This window comes from Photinus pyralis, unplaced genomic scaffold (genome assembly GCF_008802855.1).
Source record: "Photinus pyralis isolate 1611_PpyrPB1 unplaced genomic scaffold, Ppyr1.3 Ppyr1.4_LG9, whole genome shotgun sequence".
NCBI lineage: Eukaryota > Metazoa > Arthropoda > Insecta > Coleoptera > Lampyridae > Photinus > Photinus pyralis.
In genome coordinates, this window is record NW_022170878.1 from 2,255,307 (window position 1) to 2,269,915 (window position 14,609).

At 40.9% G+C, this 14,609-nt stretch overlaps 1 protein-coding gene across 6 annotated transcripts in view; it reads left to right on the forward strand.

The window, feature by feature from the left end:
• Positions 1-14,609, forward strand: part of LOC116181088 (glutamate receptor ionotropic, kainate 2-like) — a 73,608-nt gene that overhangs the window by 8,952 nt on the left and 50,047 nt on the right. For all 6 annotated transcript variants that reach the window (XM_031501350.1, XM_031501349.1, XM_031501352.1 and 3 more), the window contains exon 3: positions 11,038-11,190. In XM_031501350.1, coding sequence (XP_031357210.1) covers positions 11,038-11,190 — 153 coding nt within the window. The remainder of the gene's footprint in view (positions 1-11,037; positions 11,191-14,609) is intronic.

Sequence of the window (14,609 nt, forward strand, 5' to 3'; positions counted from 1 at the left end):
AATCACTGCTCAAGTTCTTCTGTCATTTTACGGAAACTGAAATCCGACGACCGCTCTCTGCACGTATTCATAACACAGACGGATGTGACGCAAGCTTTCCGGGAAATATTATGTGTTTTGTTCTAGAACATTCGAGACTCGCGACCACTCGGGTCCGCTCGAGTTTAATATATCTGCGTTTTAGGACAGTTCCAATTTTGATACCAAAGTAATAAATAGTTCCCGCTGTTATAAGTTGTGTATAGGTGAGTGACTAATAATATTTAACTATTATAAATCAATTCGTTTCAAGACCAGTAAATTAAACAAAACAGATTCTGGTGCATTACAGTAGAATTTTGAAACTACCTTACAATTTTGGTGATAAACAAGTTTAAATTAAAATAAACAACTTATTTCAGAATTTCTTAGCAGAAAATTTCATTCTAACGTTTTCGGCGAAAAGTATTAAGCATCTTAAATACTTTCAGAATCAAAGAATTTTAAATATGTCAGGATTTCATATTTGAACGCCTGCTTACATTTTTTTAGAAGCTTTTCAAATTTTTAGAACGTGGATAATAAATACCAGGGTACACAAACCGTGAGTGCAAAATGACTACGCTTTACAATTTGCGTTTCTTAATTCTTTCTTAGCAACCCATGCTTCTATGGCCTTGCCGAGGTAACGCAGTATTCAGTAGAGCGACAGTCCTTAAATTATTTACAGTGCTATTATCGCACAAGTAAAATTAAGCTGTATAAACACACATACAAAAAAAAAGTTTTAACAGAAAGCGCAATGTGTGATCGCGGTGAAGGGTTGATGTCACAAAACCGCGACGTAATGAATCGATACGGAGCAGCGATGTCTTATGCAGTTTGAAGCTATTCGAACGTTTGCCACTGGTCCAAGTTTCAAAATTTAAAGCTTTCATATTATTGTTAGCTAACTTGCTTTGCTTCTCTCCATTTACTTTATCTCTTCCAACAAACTTTATATACTTCCCTCTGAAGTGATACAAAAATAAAATCCGGAAGGTTTGAACTGTAGACTGTACGTTAAATTTAATGGGATTAATTAAGAATGGCCCGGTAAATTTCAATTCCGAGTCACGTATTTATATAACCGTGTGGGCAGCGTGTATCTTTTATTATCGCCACTCCAAGCTTTTCGCATTTTTTTTTGTAAACCTGTAGATAACTTCCCGGGAGGTTTCAGCTTCATTCAACTTAAAATAGAATTTTAAAACAGATTCTCCCAGAAGTTCGTAGCCCTCTTTGTTAATAATTTCTCGTAGGATTTAGAAAAAAACATGAACGCATAAACAAATCTCTCAGAACTCTGACAACTTTACGTTGACAGTAAAGGATTGGAGTTGTTGGAATTCCTCCAGGCCTACGCTTAATTAAGTTTGTGAGGCAGTTGTTTTCTTTTCAGTAGTTTCTTTTCCGAGCGAAATCAGTATACCTTCAGTCAGAAACTGCTCGACGACGCAGCGAGAACGTGGTAATTTACCTTTCCTCTCATCAGCCCTAAGGAAGTGAACTGGAACCCCTGTAACACGATATATGTCGAACGGCAATATCAGAAAATACAGACGGTAGTTTCAACTTCATTACGCTTTTACGTGTCTTATTTTACGGAGCGTTCAATGATCGTCGAGAAAATTGCATGATTTCCTCTTGCCATCTGCACCGAAGTGAGATAAGGCCGGATGTTTTTATTACGGCCGAAACCAAAATTCTTCAAAAGTCGACGCGTCCAAAACCGTAGTTTATGACGATAAAGCGATCGTGTATTAGCTGCTCGCTTTCTTTTTTATGAAAAATCTGTGGCAGCTCAAAATTTTACGAGGCGTTCATTTTTTATTATGATAGCGCGGTGATTTTAAACGGAACAGTCAAGTAAAGCCGACCCAATTCTCCCCAGAACCGATTTTTTAAGATCTCTAATTCTGTACAGTCCGGATGTATTTTAAAACAGAAATTGGCTATCACTGGAAAACGTTTTATTGGCAGTTGTCAGCGAGAGTGGAAAAGAGAGCGATTGTGAGGATCAGAATATGGAACTGGAACGGAACGGAGACGATAACGTGACGGGAACTGAACATACACGGAACGGTGACGGGAACTGAGCATAAACGGAACGGAACGGAAATGGAACGGAAACGGAACGGAACCGAAACGAAAACGGAAATGAAGCGGAACGGAGCGGAATCGAAATGGGAACGGAAATTGACCGGAAACGGATCAGAAACAGAATGAAAACGGAACGGACACGAAAGAAAAACGAAACGGAAAGTGCTTAGGCTTCTGAAGCTGCTCGAGATGCTTAAGCTACTCACGATACTCCAGAGCTCAATGAGACAGGTGCTCATGATAGCACGATTTGATCAAAGTGCTCAAGGTGTTAAAAAGCTGAAGGTGCCCAAGATACTTATGGTGCTCAAAATGTTCAAAGTGCTCAAGATACTTAGGATGTGCACGGTGACCAATGTTATATTTAAGACATTCGGATATTGCGGGTTGCTTTATTTACTGATTTATTAAATTAATTAATTAGTTAACTTAATTATTTATTTATTTATTTATTTATTTATTTATTTATTTATTTATTTATTTATTTATTTATTTATTTATTTATTTATTTATTTATTTATTTATTTATTTATTTGTTTGTTTGTTTATCAAGCCCTCATGGTAAAAACTGGATCAATGTCTTTAACATAATGCGTTTACTAAACTCGTGCATAATTAATTTACTAAAAGTGAATTTTAGATATATTAATAACAATTCAAGTTAAAATACAGTACAACCCTTAAGCAAAATATTGGCAAGTAAAAATTCCTTAAAAGGATAAAAAGGTTTAATCTTTAGATAACTAACAACAGCATTTTTTATTTATTCATAGGCAATCTTCTTAGATTTAAAGTTACCTAGTTACACACGAGTAAGAGTTAAAATATCATATTCGACAAATTTGTCTCTACAACAGCTTCTGTATCTCAAATTGCCAATTATTTTTAATGCACGTCTTTAGTAATATATGGCAGATTCTAAATCTCACTAGATGAAAATCCCTAGAAAAATCACTAGAATTGAGTGGTTCTGAACTGTGGTAGCGAGGTTTGCGCCTGTGCTAACGTCAAGGTCAAGGGGGTCGTAGTTTGCGCTCGAGATAAAGTATCGGAGGTTTGCGTCCGAGCTAAATTAAGTCGGTTTGTGCCTGAGGGTTCTTGTCGATGGTAGTGTACGGCCGATTCTAAATCTCACTAGATGAAAAATCCCCCTAGAAAAGTCACTAGAATTGAGTGGTTCTGAACTGCGGTAGCGAGGCATGCGCCTGTCCTAACGTCAAGGTCAAGGGGTCGAGGTTTGTGCCCGAGATAAAGTATCGGTGGTTTGCGTCCGAGCTAAAGTAATTCGGTTTGCGCCTGAGGGTCCTTGTCGATGGTAGTGTACGGGTGATTCTAAATCACACTAAAATCCTCCTAGAAAAGTCACTAGGATTGAGTGGTTCTGAACTGCGCTAGCGAGGTTTGAGCGTGTGCTAACGTCAAGGTCAAGGAGTCGAGGTTTGTGCTCGAGATAAAGTATCGGAGGTTTGCGTCCGAGCTAAACTAATTTGGTTTGCGCCTGAGTCGAGGGTTCTTGAGGTTTGCGTCCGAACTATTTGGGTCGGAGGTTTGTTGTCAAGTTACGGTGAAGTTTCAAGGTCGTTTAAGGCAATTTGATCGTGGTGGTTTACCTCCGGGGTAGGATAATTTGATCGGGACCTTCAAGTAACTAGGTTTGTATCTGTGCTGCGTGGGTCCGTTTAATACATGCAGATGGACCAAATAGACCAAGCCCCAGTGACCAATTTTATGTTGTCATGTCAAAAGTCATGTAAATATCACACAGGAAATCCTCTATTCCTACTTAATAGGGTCCGTTAACTTGGCCCACCCCACTGTTAGATTTGATAGTCGTATTATTTTAAAATGAATGCGCTCGTTATGCGCTCATATGCGCCACCGATAATAACTCTTGCGCCATTATCGATTTTTAGAAATCCGAAAAAACATTTGAGGGGGGGGGGGCAAGTGAACGTAGCCCCCCCCCCCAGTACGTATTTTGTCCCTTGTAACTAGGTCACCTGATACATTTGGTTATGCGCTCAATTGCGCCACTTGAATTAAAGCTAGCGCCATTACGGTTAAGCCATAAAATTTTTTTAAAAAGTGGAGAGGCTAACAACGTTTTCAAAAGTTACGTTTTTTAACATGTTTTTCTACTACATCGTGGAGTGCGAAAATGCGTCGTAAACAAAAATCTTTGCGCCATTATAGTGTTTCAGAAACACTATACAGGGTGTTTTTTGGGGAGCTTTAGTTGAACGTTTCTGGGAAAGTAAAATAGGTAGGTTTTTAAAAATGTGTACTTAGGAGTTACTCTGAAGGCCGAATCGATGTAAAATATTTACAAAATGGCCGCACTTCCGGAAATGCCGGAAGTGGCTAGACATTTCAGTAACATTTTAAATGGCAACCCCTATTTTTTATTGCATTTTCGGATTCTACGTGAAATTTCAGTTCTTTTGATGCCCACATGTCGATATCTGCCATTTTAACTAAAGCTCCCCAAGAGACACAGTGTCCAAGATAAAGATGTCTATCATGGGAATTTTGGAAACCAAAAAAGATACGACGACGTCAAATTAGCGAAAAGTTGTGCAATGAAAGAGTTATTATCACACTTTAAAGTACACCAGAAAAAGCCGATTACTTTCGAAGATATACGAGAAAAACCGAAATTTGCGCCGATATCGTTTTAAATTTTTTTATGTTATTTGAACAGAAATAAAAAGTAAAAAACACTTTCTCGTGGCCACTTTTTGAGCTCTACAAGACACCGTTGAGAGATTTTCAATACAACGTCTCGTTTCAGAGAAATCATCATCAACTTTACAAACAAAGTTCCTGCAAAATGAAAAATGTGTCCGATAGGTATTTTCGCAAGTTTCGGAAGTAAAGAGAATCTGGTTATCTTGAAAGCATCATAATAGCCCTTTAATATAGTTTCGGATGTGTATATCTTGGACACAGTGTATACTGCAAAGGGGTCCGCAAACATGTCTGCTTACGGCGCATTTGAGCGCATGGTGAAAGGTACAAGGTAGGGCAAAAAAACATGTTAAAAACGTAACTTTTGAAAACGCTAAGTTAACCTCCACTTTTTAAAAATTTTTAATGGCTTAACCGTAATGTCGCTAGCTTTAATTCAAATGGCGCAATTGAGCGCATAACCAGATGTATCAAGTGGCACAAATACCGGTAGCAAAATGCGTTATGGGGGGTTCCGTTCACTTAGCCCCTCCCAAATATATTTAAGGATAATCAAAAAACAAGAATGGCGCAAAAATATCTTTTTACGGAGCACTTTAGCGCATACCTGAGAGTACAATTTCGTATGAAAAGATGTTAAAAAAAGTAACTTTTAAAAACGTTAAGGTGCCCCCCCCCACTTTTTGAAAATTTGTCACGGCTTAACCGTAATGGCACTAGCTTTAATTCAAGTGGCGCAATTGATCAATTAATGTATCAGGTGACCTAGTTACAAGCGACAAAATACGTACTTGGGGGGGGGGGGCTACGTTTACTTGGCCCCCCCAAATGTTTTTTCGGATTTCTAAAAAACGATAATGGCGCAAGAGTTATTATCGGTGGCGCATATGAGCGCATAACGAGCGCATTCATTTCAAAATAATACGACTATCAAATCTCTCAGTGGGGGGGGGGGGGCAAGTTAACGGACCCTACTTAATATTAAGTCCACTTCTGGCAGCTCTCTGGGGCGGAAGTAAACTACCCCAGAAAACACCTACAATTTACCAGAACCGAAAAGGTATCCGTTCTATTCTATTCTATTCTCAGGGGAGCCCGACCGGCAGTACTTAGGCACATCAGAGGCCCATTGTGCCTACCCCCTTTCTTCGCAACTGAGTTCAGAGCCCGTTCCTCTCAATGAAGGATAGGACCCTGTTTATCCGAAGTTGCTTCACCCTCCTCGGTTCCAGGTATCTGTCTCCAAGGAGTTGATATCTGTCCCTGATCAAAGCGTCACAGTGACAGACCACATGCTCGGTAGTTTCATCTGCCTCGCCACAGAACCTGCACGTGGACTCCTCCGCGAGCCCAATGTTATGCAGGTGATAGTTGACCATCCAGTGTCCCGTAAGGACACCGGTGATCTTCCTAATCTGGCTTCTATTCAGTTTTAGAAGCTTAGAAGACCCCGATTTGCCAAGGGGCCCTGTTAGAAAGGCCTTGGACTGCCGGAGTCCGGTTACTTGTTGCCACTGAGCCTGGAATTGACTGGTCAACCAATCTTTAATCCTGGCCCTAACAACGGAGGGAGCAATCCCTAGGGTAGGCTCGGGCCCGACAAAGACTCCACCACTGCCTTCGCGAGCCAACTTGTCCGCCCTTTCGTTGCCCCCTGTTCCGCAGTGCGCTGGCACCCAAATCAAGCTTACCCTATTAGACTCACCTAATCTATCTAGGGTTCGTCTGCAATCAAGCGCCGTAGCTGATCGGAACCTGTCTACCGACAGGGCCCTCAACGCCGCCTGAATATCGCTGCATATGTATATATGCTTGTTACGGTAACCTCTACGGAGGTTTTCCTGTGCACAGGTCATGATGGCTAACATCTCTGCCTGAAACACGGTGCTATGCTGACCAAGGGAGACGCTGACGCTGGCTCTCGGTCGATCACCATATATACCCATGCCCGTTCCCCTTTCTGTTTGGGACCCGTCTGTAAACCACACGAGCCCCTCAGGTTTGAGGAACGGGCAATCCGAGTTCAGCCACTGCTCCCTATCCGGGAGAATGACTTTATAACGCTTTGGTCTTCGCAAGATAGCCCGGATCACGTCCCTCCTTGCGAGGAGGGGATCGGTCCTGAGGGTTTCCTCCCAGATCCGCCCGTGCCCAAGACTGCTTCGATCCTTCCATTCATCACAATCGTTTAGCCGTATGGAAGCCTTCCGAGCCTCTGCCTCCACAGCTAAGTGTAAAGGCTCTAGGCCAGAAGTGCCTCCATGGCCAAGGTTGGCGTGGTTTTTAGGGCTCCGGTGACTCCCAGACAGGCGAGTCGCTGGACCTTTCCTAGCTGCTTCCTGTAGGTTACCCTGGGCATGGCAGGCCACCATACAAGTGCACCATACAGTATTATTGGCCTTATCACTGCAGTGTAAAACCAGTATACCAGTCGAGGGTTCAAGCCCCATGTACAACCAAAAGCATGCAGTGGCCTTCTTGCTCAATGTGTCCTTTCCAGGTCAGGAGGGAGTCAATGATGACTCCCAGGTATTTCACTGACCTGGTCAGACCCAGTTGACGTCCTCGAAGAGCGAGTCCAGCAAGATCCGCTCTCCTTCTATTCGTGAATGAAACAACCTCGGTCTTTTCCGGGTTAACGGAAAGGCCATGGCTACTGCACCACCTATCCACCTGTTCGAGAGCCCCCTGCATGAGCTCTTTCACGGTGTTTGGAAACTTCCCAGTTATGACGATCGCGAGATCGTCCGCGTATCCCTGTGTATACGCTCCCCCCTCGTTCAAGATGCGGAGGAGCCCGTCTAGTACCAGGCACCACAGAAGTGGAGACAACACCCCACCCTGCGGACATCCTCTAGTAACCGATGAGCTCATCTCCGTCATCCCAATTGAGGATATAATGACTCTGCCTTCGAGCATGGCTCGGATCCATCTTACGATCGACCCATCAATACCAAAGCTCTCAGCAGTCTCACTAATCGAATCGAACGTGGTGTTGTCAATTAACCTATTACTCTGCTTCGTAATAATTAAAACTATAGAGCTGCCCATTGTTTGAACCCATAACTCGCTGTTCTTTATCTTGTCAAAGACATAATCTTCGAAGTCGTCCCATTGAATTACGAACTGTTTCTCTCTCCTCGTATCGGTGAGTAGGTATTATAGGGTTGCTAACGTTGAAGGTTACAATGGGATTAACCACATCGAACGGTAGGGCGTCTAGACGTTCTCCTTGGAAAACATAATACAAAGTTGATTCACTTCCAAAGATTGCAGAGATAACGCGCGAAACGCACGATTGAATTGCAACATCGCTCCTATTAGCCGTCGTTAAAACACAATAGCTCAAATTGAAGAGACAGAATTTGAGAATTAGACGTAGCATTCTTAAACGTGACAGCAATTGGGTAGAGTACGATAGAAACTGAGTCAATTTGACAATCAAGGTAAAATTATTTTTCGATTAACCCAAAAGTTTGAGCATAATCAATAAAAGCAGGACCTTGAGGACCTTTTAACTGAATGAACAAAACAATTTTGTTTCTTACAATGTATGATTCTGATTATTTTTTGATTTTCTTAAGTGCTTGATTGATTTTCTTCTCTTATTAATGTAAGAAAATAATTTAATAAACGAAAAGAGGACTTTAATTTCACAGTTTGATACGTCGTAAATCGGTGAGTGGTTAATTGCTTATGGAAAAAACGTTGTTTCAAATCCCACCGGGTGCGATTTTTTCCCTTTGTCATCGATTTTGCAAATATTTAGTTCGTTTCGCTGACTTGTTTGAATGATGAACAGAACTTGGGTTAATTATTCATTCATTCATTTACCTACGGAAGAAATGCCCAAAGCTATTCAGAACTTCAGATAAATCTCAGTAACAGAGGAGAGGCATATGATCTAGCAAAGCATGTGTCTTTGTTATTGCCCTCTCTTGTTCTGGGCTCTCAACATGCTAACGCCCAATTACCGAGTGCCCCTACAGAAGGTCTTAAGTTTGTTGAATACACTCCGGTATTTACCATACGAATGAAGAAAACCTAATTCGGGGGAGCCGACAGATTGCTCGAAACTGATCTAAGAAAATTCCCATCTCTGCCACAGATGAAAGATTCTTACCTTAGAACACCCGACCTCTCGGCTATGTAGCCCAACGCTCTACCACTGAGACACATAGACGTATACTCAAGACACTCAAAACACTTAATATGCTTAAGACACTGGCGTTAAAAACACCTAAGGCGCTCAATGTACTCAAATAAATCCAGGCATTCAATGGGTCTATGTCACTATGTTCAAAATAGTGCGGACGTTCAAAACATTGATGAAGCGCAAAAAACAGAAGGATTTCAAGACATTCAATACGATCGAGGCATTCAACAAGCCCTTAACATTAAACGTTTAATGAGCTCAAGGTAATCAAGATACTTAATGTAGTAAGCGCACTTAAGGCACCGTTAAGGATGCTCAAGGTACACGAGATAACTAAAACATTCAAGGAACTTAAATTGCTCAAGACACTCAAAACGCCCAGAACATCGAAGTCAGTCAAAACAGTCACGATGGTCAAGAAGCTCGAGGCACTCAAGGCACCAATAACACTTGGGGTGCAACATACTTAAGGCACTCAAGACACACACTACATTGAAAGCAATCAAAATACTCAAGTTACGCAAGGTATACGCAATATAGGCACAACTTAAGATACCCTTTACGATAAAAATGCTCAAGAAGTCTAAAATACTGAAGACGTTTTGCGTGTACCTAACGTAGTGAAATACTCAAGACGCTCAAGAGGTTCAAGGCACTTAAGACAGTAAAGCAATCAAAACGCTGAATAATGTCAAGGTCGCTCCACTATGTCAAGGTACTTCAGGCACATTCCTTCAACTGATGTAAAGCACTCATAGACACAAACTACTAGAGATACTTTTTCAGTCTAGATGTTCAATGAGTTAAAAATACTGAAGCAGCTCATGACACTCAAACAACTCAAGACACTCAAGGGTCTAAAGAGATAAAGGAATAAATCGTTCAATAAGTGTAAGATACTAAGGTGTCTAACACATTCACTGCGCACATACTAAAAATACTCAAATTACTCAAAACACTCAAAGTACAAAAAATACTCGAAATACTCAACATTCTGAAAACACTCTAAATACAAAAACTCAAACATACCCATAAGGCCCAATTCCGGGCAGTTTTAATGAAACAATGAAATTAAAAATCTTAGAATTGAGGTTTTCTTTAATTAATCACATTAGAAAAAATATCAAAATAGTCAAAATACCAACACAAAATACTCAAAATAAAAATACTCAAAATAAAAATAGTCAAAATACTCAAAATACTCAAAATACTCAAAATACTCAAAATACTCAAAATACTCAAAATACTCAAAATACTCAAAATACTCAAAATACTCAAAATACTCAAAATACTCAAGATACTCAAGATACTTAAAATACTCAACATACTCAAGATAGTCAAAATACTCAAGGTACTCAAGATACTCAAGATACTCAAGATACTCAAGATATTCAAGATACTCAAAATACTCTAGATACTCAAAATATCCAAATTACTAAACACATTCCAAACACTCAAAATACAAAAATACTCAATTGTGGGCAGTTTTAATGAAAAATTGCTATTAAATCTTAGAATTGAAGTTTTTTTCTAATTAAACACACTAGAAAAAAACCGTTCCGAAAGACATTCTCGATTACAGCCAGTAGCTCCAATATTCATTTTTGAAACATGAGTTTTCCTAAGAATTTTATTGCTCCTTTTTTTAAAACGCCGAAACTTGCGATGTGCCTTTCAAATTTGAAAGTAACTTTTACATTGAGAGAAGCCACGAGTTTGATTGTTAATTGTTCTCTAGTTGTAAATACGAAACATTCCCTGGCGGTCATCCTGAAGTCCTAATGTCCGGGGAAGCATCGAATGGAGAAATGCGGTCAGTATGTTTAGTGTTCCTTAGACACGCAGCGAATCTCCACCAATCTCATTGGTAACACGCCATCCAGCAGTTGACTCGAGTTGTTTCTAGGTCAGCGCTGCCCTTCAGATGAAGTGCAGCTCGATTTACTCTAAGTAATCCGCCACCCTACGGTCGTAAATTAAAGCTAAACGCAACGTTTGTGCGTTGAGTTGAAAGCATAAATCCACGAAGGCGTACTGAATTAAGCGATTGCCGACTTTCAATTTTGTTTCAGGCGGAAGCCGCGCTGATCTACGACTCCGTGTTCGTCTTCGCCGTCGGACTGCAGACCCTCGAGCAATCGCACTCCCTGAAAATTTCGAACGTGTCGTGCGAACGCGAACAGCCCTGGGACGGCGGACTGAGCCTCATCAATTACATTAACGCGGTAAGCGTAATTAATAAGTATGAATCAATCATTTTTTGTCGATCGATCAACGGAAAAAGAACGCTGCTTGTTTGTTCCACTGACAAATTGAAAGAAAACTTCGACGAGATGTAATGGGGAGCGGTCTCGTGGTGTCAGACAAATTGCACAATCCATCTCTGTTTTTCTGTCCTCGGAATGGACTTGAAAACTTACAGCTCCGCAATTCATTAGCAAGTTTACTTTAATCCCCTTTTAGGAACTTAAAGTCATTATTGTGTTAACGTCGTGTGGTTTGCGGCTTTCCTTAAGTATACACACCTATGCTAAAGCGGTTGCCTAAAAGCATGGCGTTAATTAACGGGCCTGGTCTGATGGCACTTAGTAGATGGTGCGGTTCAGGTGCGTATTACACGTCAACATTAGCGAGTACTCCACAAATCGCCTCTTTCGTGTACCATTACCGTTTTAGCTTAAGAAAAGATGGAGTGGCTGCATGCATGGCCTTATTGTTTTCCTTTTAGGGTTCACGTAAACATAATCTCGCCAAAACTTCAGACCTAGTTATTCGAAAATGACTACTACTGTGAATTTACTTAGTTTAGTTTAACAATCACTCTTTTGTACTGCTACTGCCAATCGGCTTGCCTAAAGTAACGTGAAACTCCAAATTTACTGGGTTCGTAAACACGCAATTTGATAGCCTTAACGCGCGCGTAATTCGTTGGATTAAACGAATCGAAAAAAAAATTGGCGCTTGAACTTATTAGCACCATTTTGTCAGCGGTCTTAGTAAAATTGCAAGAGTCGGGACGGGTCCCGGAGAGATAGCAGTAGAGCATTCGGTTGGTGATCACGAGAGACTAAAGTGCGTGGTCCAAAATTTCGGGTGTTCCGTGGGAAGTTGTCGAGCTCAAACTCACGAAGACACACGAACAGAAAGTTTTTGAGTTACTGACCCGAAATTTTGTGCGGTGTGTTTTGAGTGGATGGATTTAACCGAGTACCGGTCTTCTAACGTGAAAAACTTAGGGTGGCAAGGTGAAAATTTCGCCAGATCAGTGTTGTTCGATGCTATCAATAAACTACAGCACAAAATTAAATTGTTGCGATACTACAGGGTGGTTCAAATGCGTGCACCATTGGGATCTGCGTAAACGTACCCAGTGTCTGAATCTGCTATCGGAAATTCCATAACACGCTAGATGTAGAAGCTAGATACAGACTACTACTTTCGTATATCTATGGGCGCCACATTGGATTTTTAGGGAATGAGACAGAACTACAGAACCTACACGGCCTCCACCACCAACCGCTCCGGTGGAGCCCATGGTTGAAACTTTATCGTAACGGGCGAATTATTGATTACAGGGACGCAAAACAACTTGAATCTCCCTCGATGCCCTTCGTCGTTTTTCCGCACCAAAGATACGTTGTGGTTGGAGCCCATTTAACGATCCAAGGGATATTTGCAACCCACACCTTCGGGGGGATTGCAGCGCGAACTAAATGTTTCAACACAAGAGGCGGGATGGAATTCAAAGGATGACCAGAGATGGCTTTTTTTTTCTTAATGAAACACGATTATTTGTAGTCTAATGGTTTTATTTACAACACTATTTACATAATCTTTTTTCAAAAATAGCTAATGTTTACATGAATTTTAAGTTTGTGGTCTTTCCTGACGGTCCTGCACTTGTAATGAACACCTCGTTTGTCTTCATTAATTCTTGGAACTCGCTCAGCAGTACGCATTTATAATTTTCTGTTTCCAGTACTATTCGGTCACCATACTTTGTGTTTATGATATCGATATTCAGAATTTTAAACTTTTCCTCCACTGCCATATCCTTGACGGTCTTAAATGCTTTACAGAATGTTCCATTGTTGAGCGCATTAAGATCCATTTTTTAACTGTTTGGAAAGCACTATCGGACTGAATGAAAAAACGCCCTGCAGCTCACCTTATATTTCCAAAGTGTGACCTTGAAATCTTCAGTAATAGATTTCTGCACGGTGATTGACATCTAATACAGGATATAGAATTGTTAGCCCGGACGCAAACCCCGAAAGCAACTTAGTGTGATTTCGGTGCTACATTATCGAGAGTAGCTTTACTAGTTTTACAAACCCCAGTCCAGAACCGTACAAGCAAAACATTCGAACTCACGCAGCACAGATACAAACCTAGTTACTTGAAGGCCCCAATCAAATTATCCTACCCCGGAAGTAAACTACCACGATCAAATTGCTTTAAACGACCTTGAAACTTCACCGTAACCTGACAACAAACCTCCGACCCAAATAGCTCGGACGCAAACCTCAAGAACCATCGACTCAGGCGCTAATTTTGATAGACGTTGGCTCTTTCAACTTCTTGTGTGCAAGCGCACTTTACTCAATTTTCGTTGCACCTCGAATACCTCCAGGTCCCATTTTAATCTCTTTATTTTCGTAAGTAAATCCTCAATTCTGTTGCGGTTTCGGCTCACATTTACAAATGTTGTTGTTGTTGTGGTTGATGCTGTTTTTGTCATTGTAACGGATGCTCTTTCTATACCAAGATGAATATTACAGCACTCATTCCTATCCTTTATATACCACCTTCAGTTCATAAACAAACCACTTCATCTCGAGCGAAAACCTTACTTTAGCCTGGATGCAAACCTCTGATACTTTATCCCTGAGCGCAAACCTCCAACATGATCAAATTACTTTAGCCCAGGCTCAAACCTCTTAACGCTAGTGTGATTTAGAAACAGTCATATATTCGTTTTAGACAAGAACCTTGACGTTAGCTTAGGCGCAACCCTCGCAGTTCAGAACCACTCAATTCTAGTGACTGTTCTAGGGGGATTTTCATCTAGTGAGATTTAGAATCGGCCGTACACTACCATCGACAAGAACCCTCAGGCACAAACCGACTTACTTTAGCTCGGACGCAAACCTCCGATACTTTATCTCGAGCGCAAACCTCGACCCCCTTGACGTTAGCACAGGCGCAAACCTCGCTACCACAGTTCAGAACCACTCAATTCTAGTGACTTTTCTAAGGATTTTCATCTAGTGAGATTTCGGAGCGGCTATATATTACTACTCGCCAAGGATCCGGGCGCGAGGACTTCAAACCAATAAGCGTAGGGTGTCCCTCGTGCCAGGCGTTAGACTAAAGTTACCGGAGTGCAACTGTCCCAAGTTCGGTTTGGTATGTTCCTTTATCAAACGGCATTTAAGACGCGGTAAACATATGAAATCAATTTATGTTTATTATATTGAAACAATTCACCGGAATTAAGTTCTCTCATTTGTTACTGGATAGAGTGTGATTTATACTTTCTAGCTATAATACAATCTGAATAGGAACTATAGTATCAAGTTGAAATTATGCCATTTATAGTTTTATGGTATATACCTGCGTAGGTAAACGGTAAAACGCAATT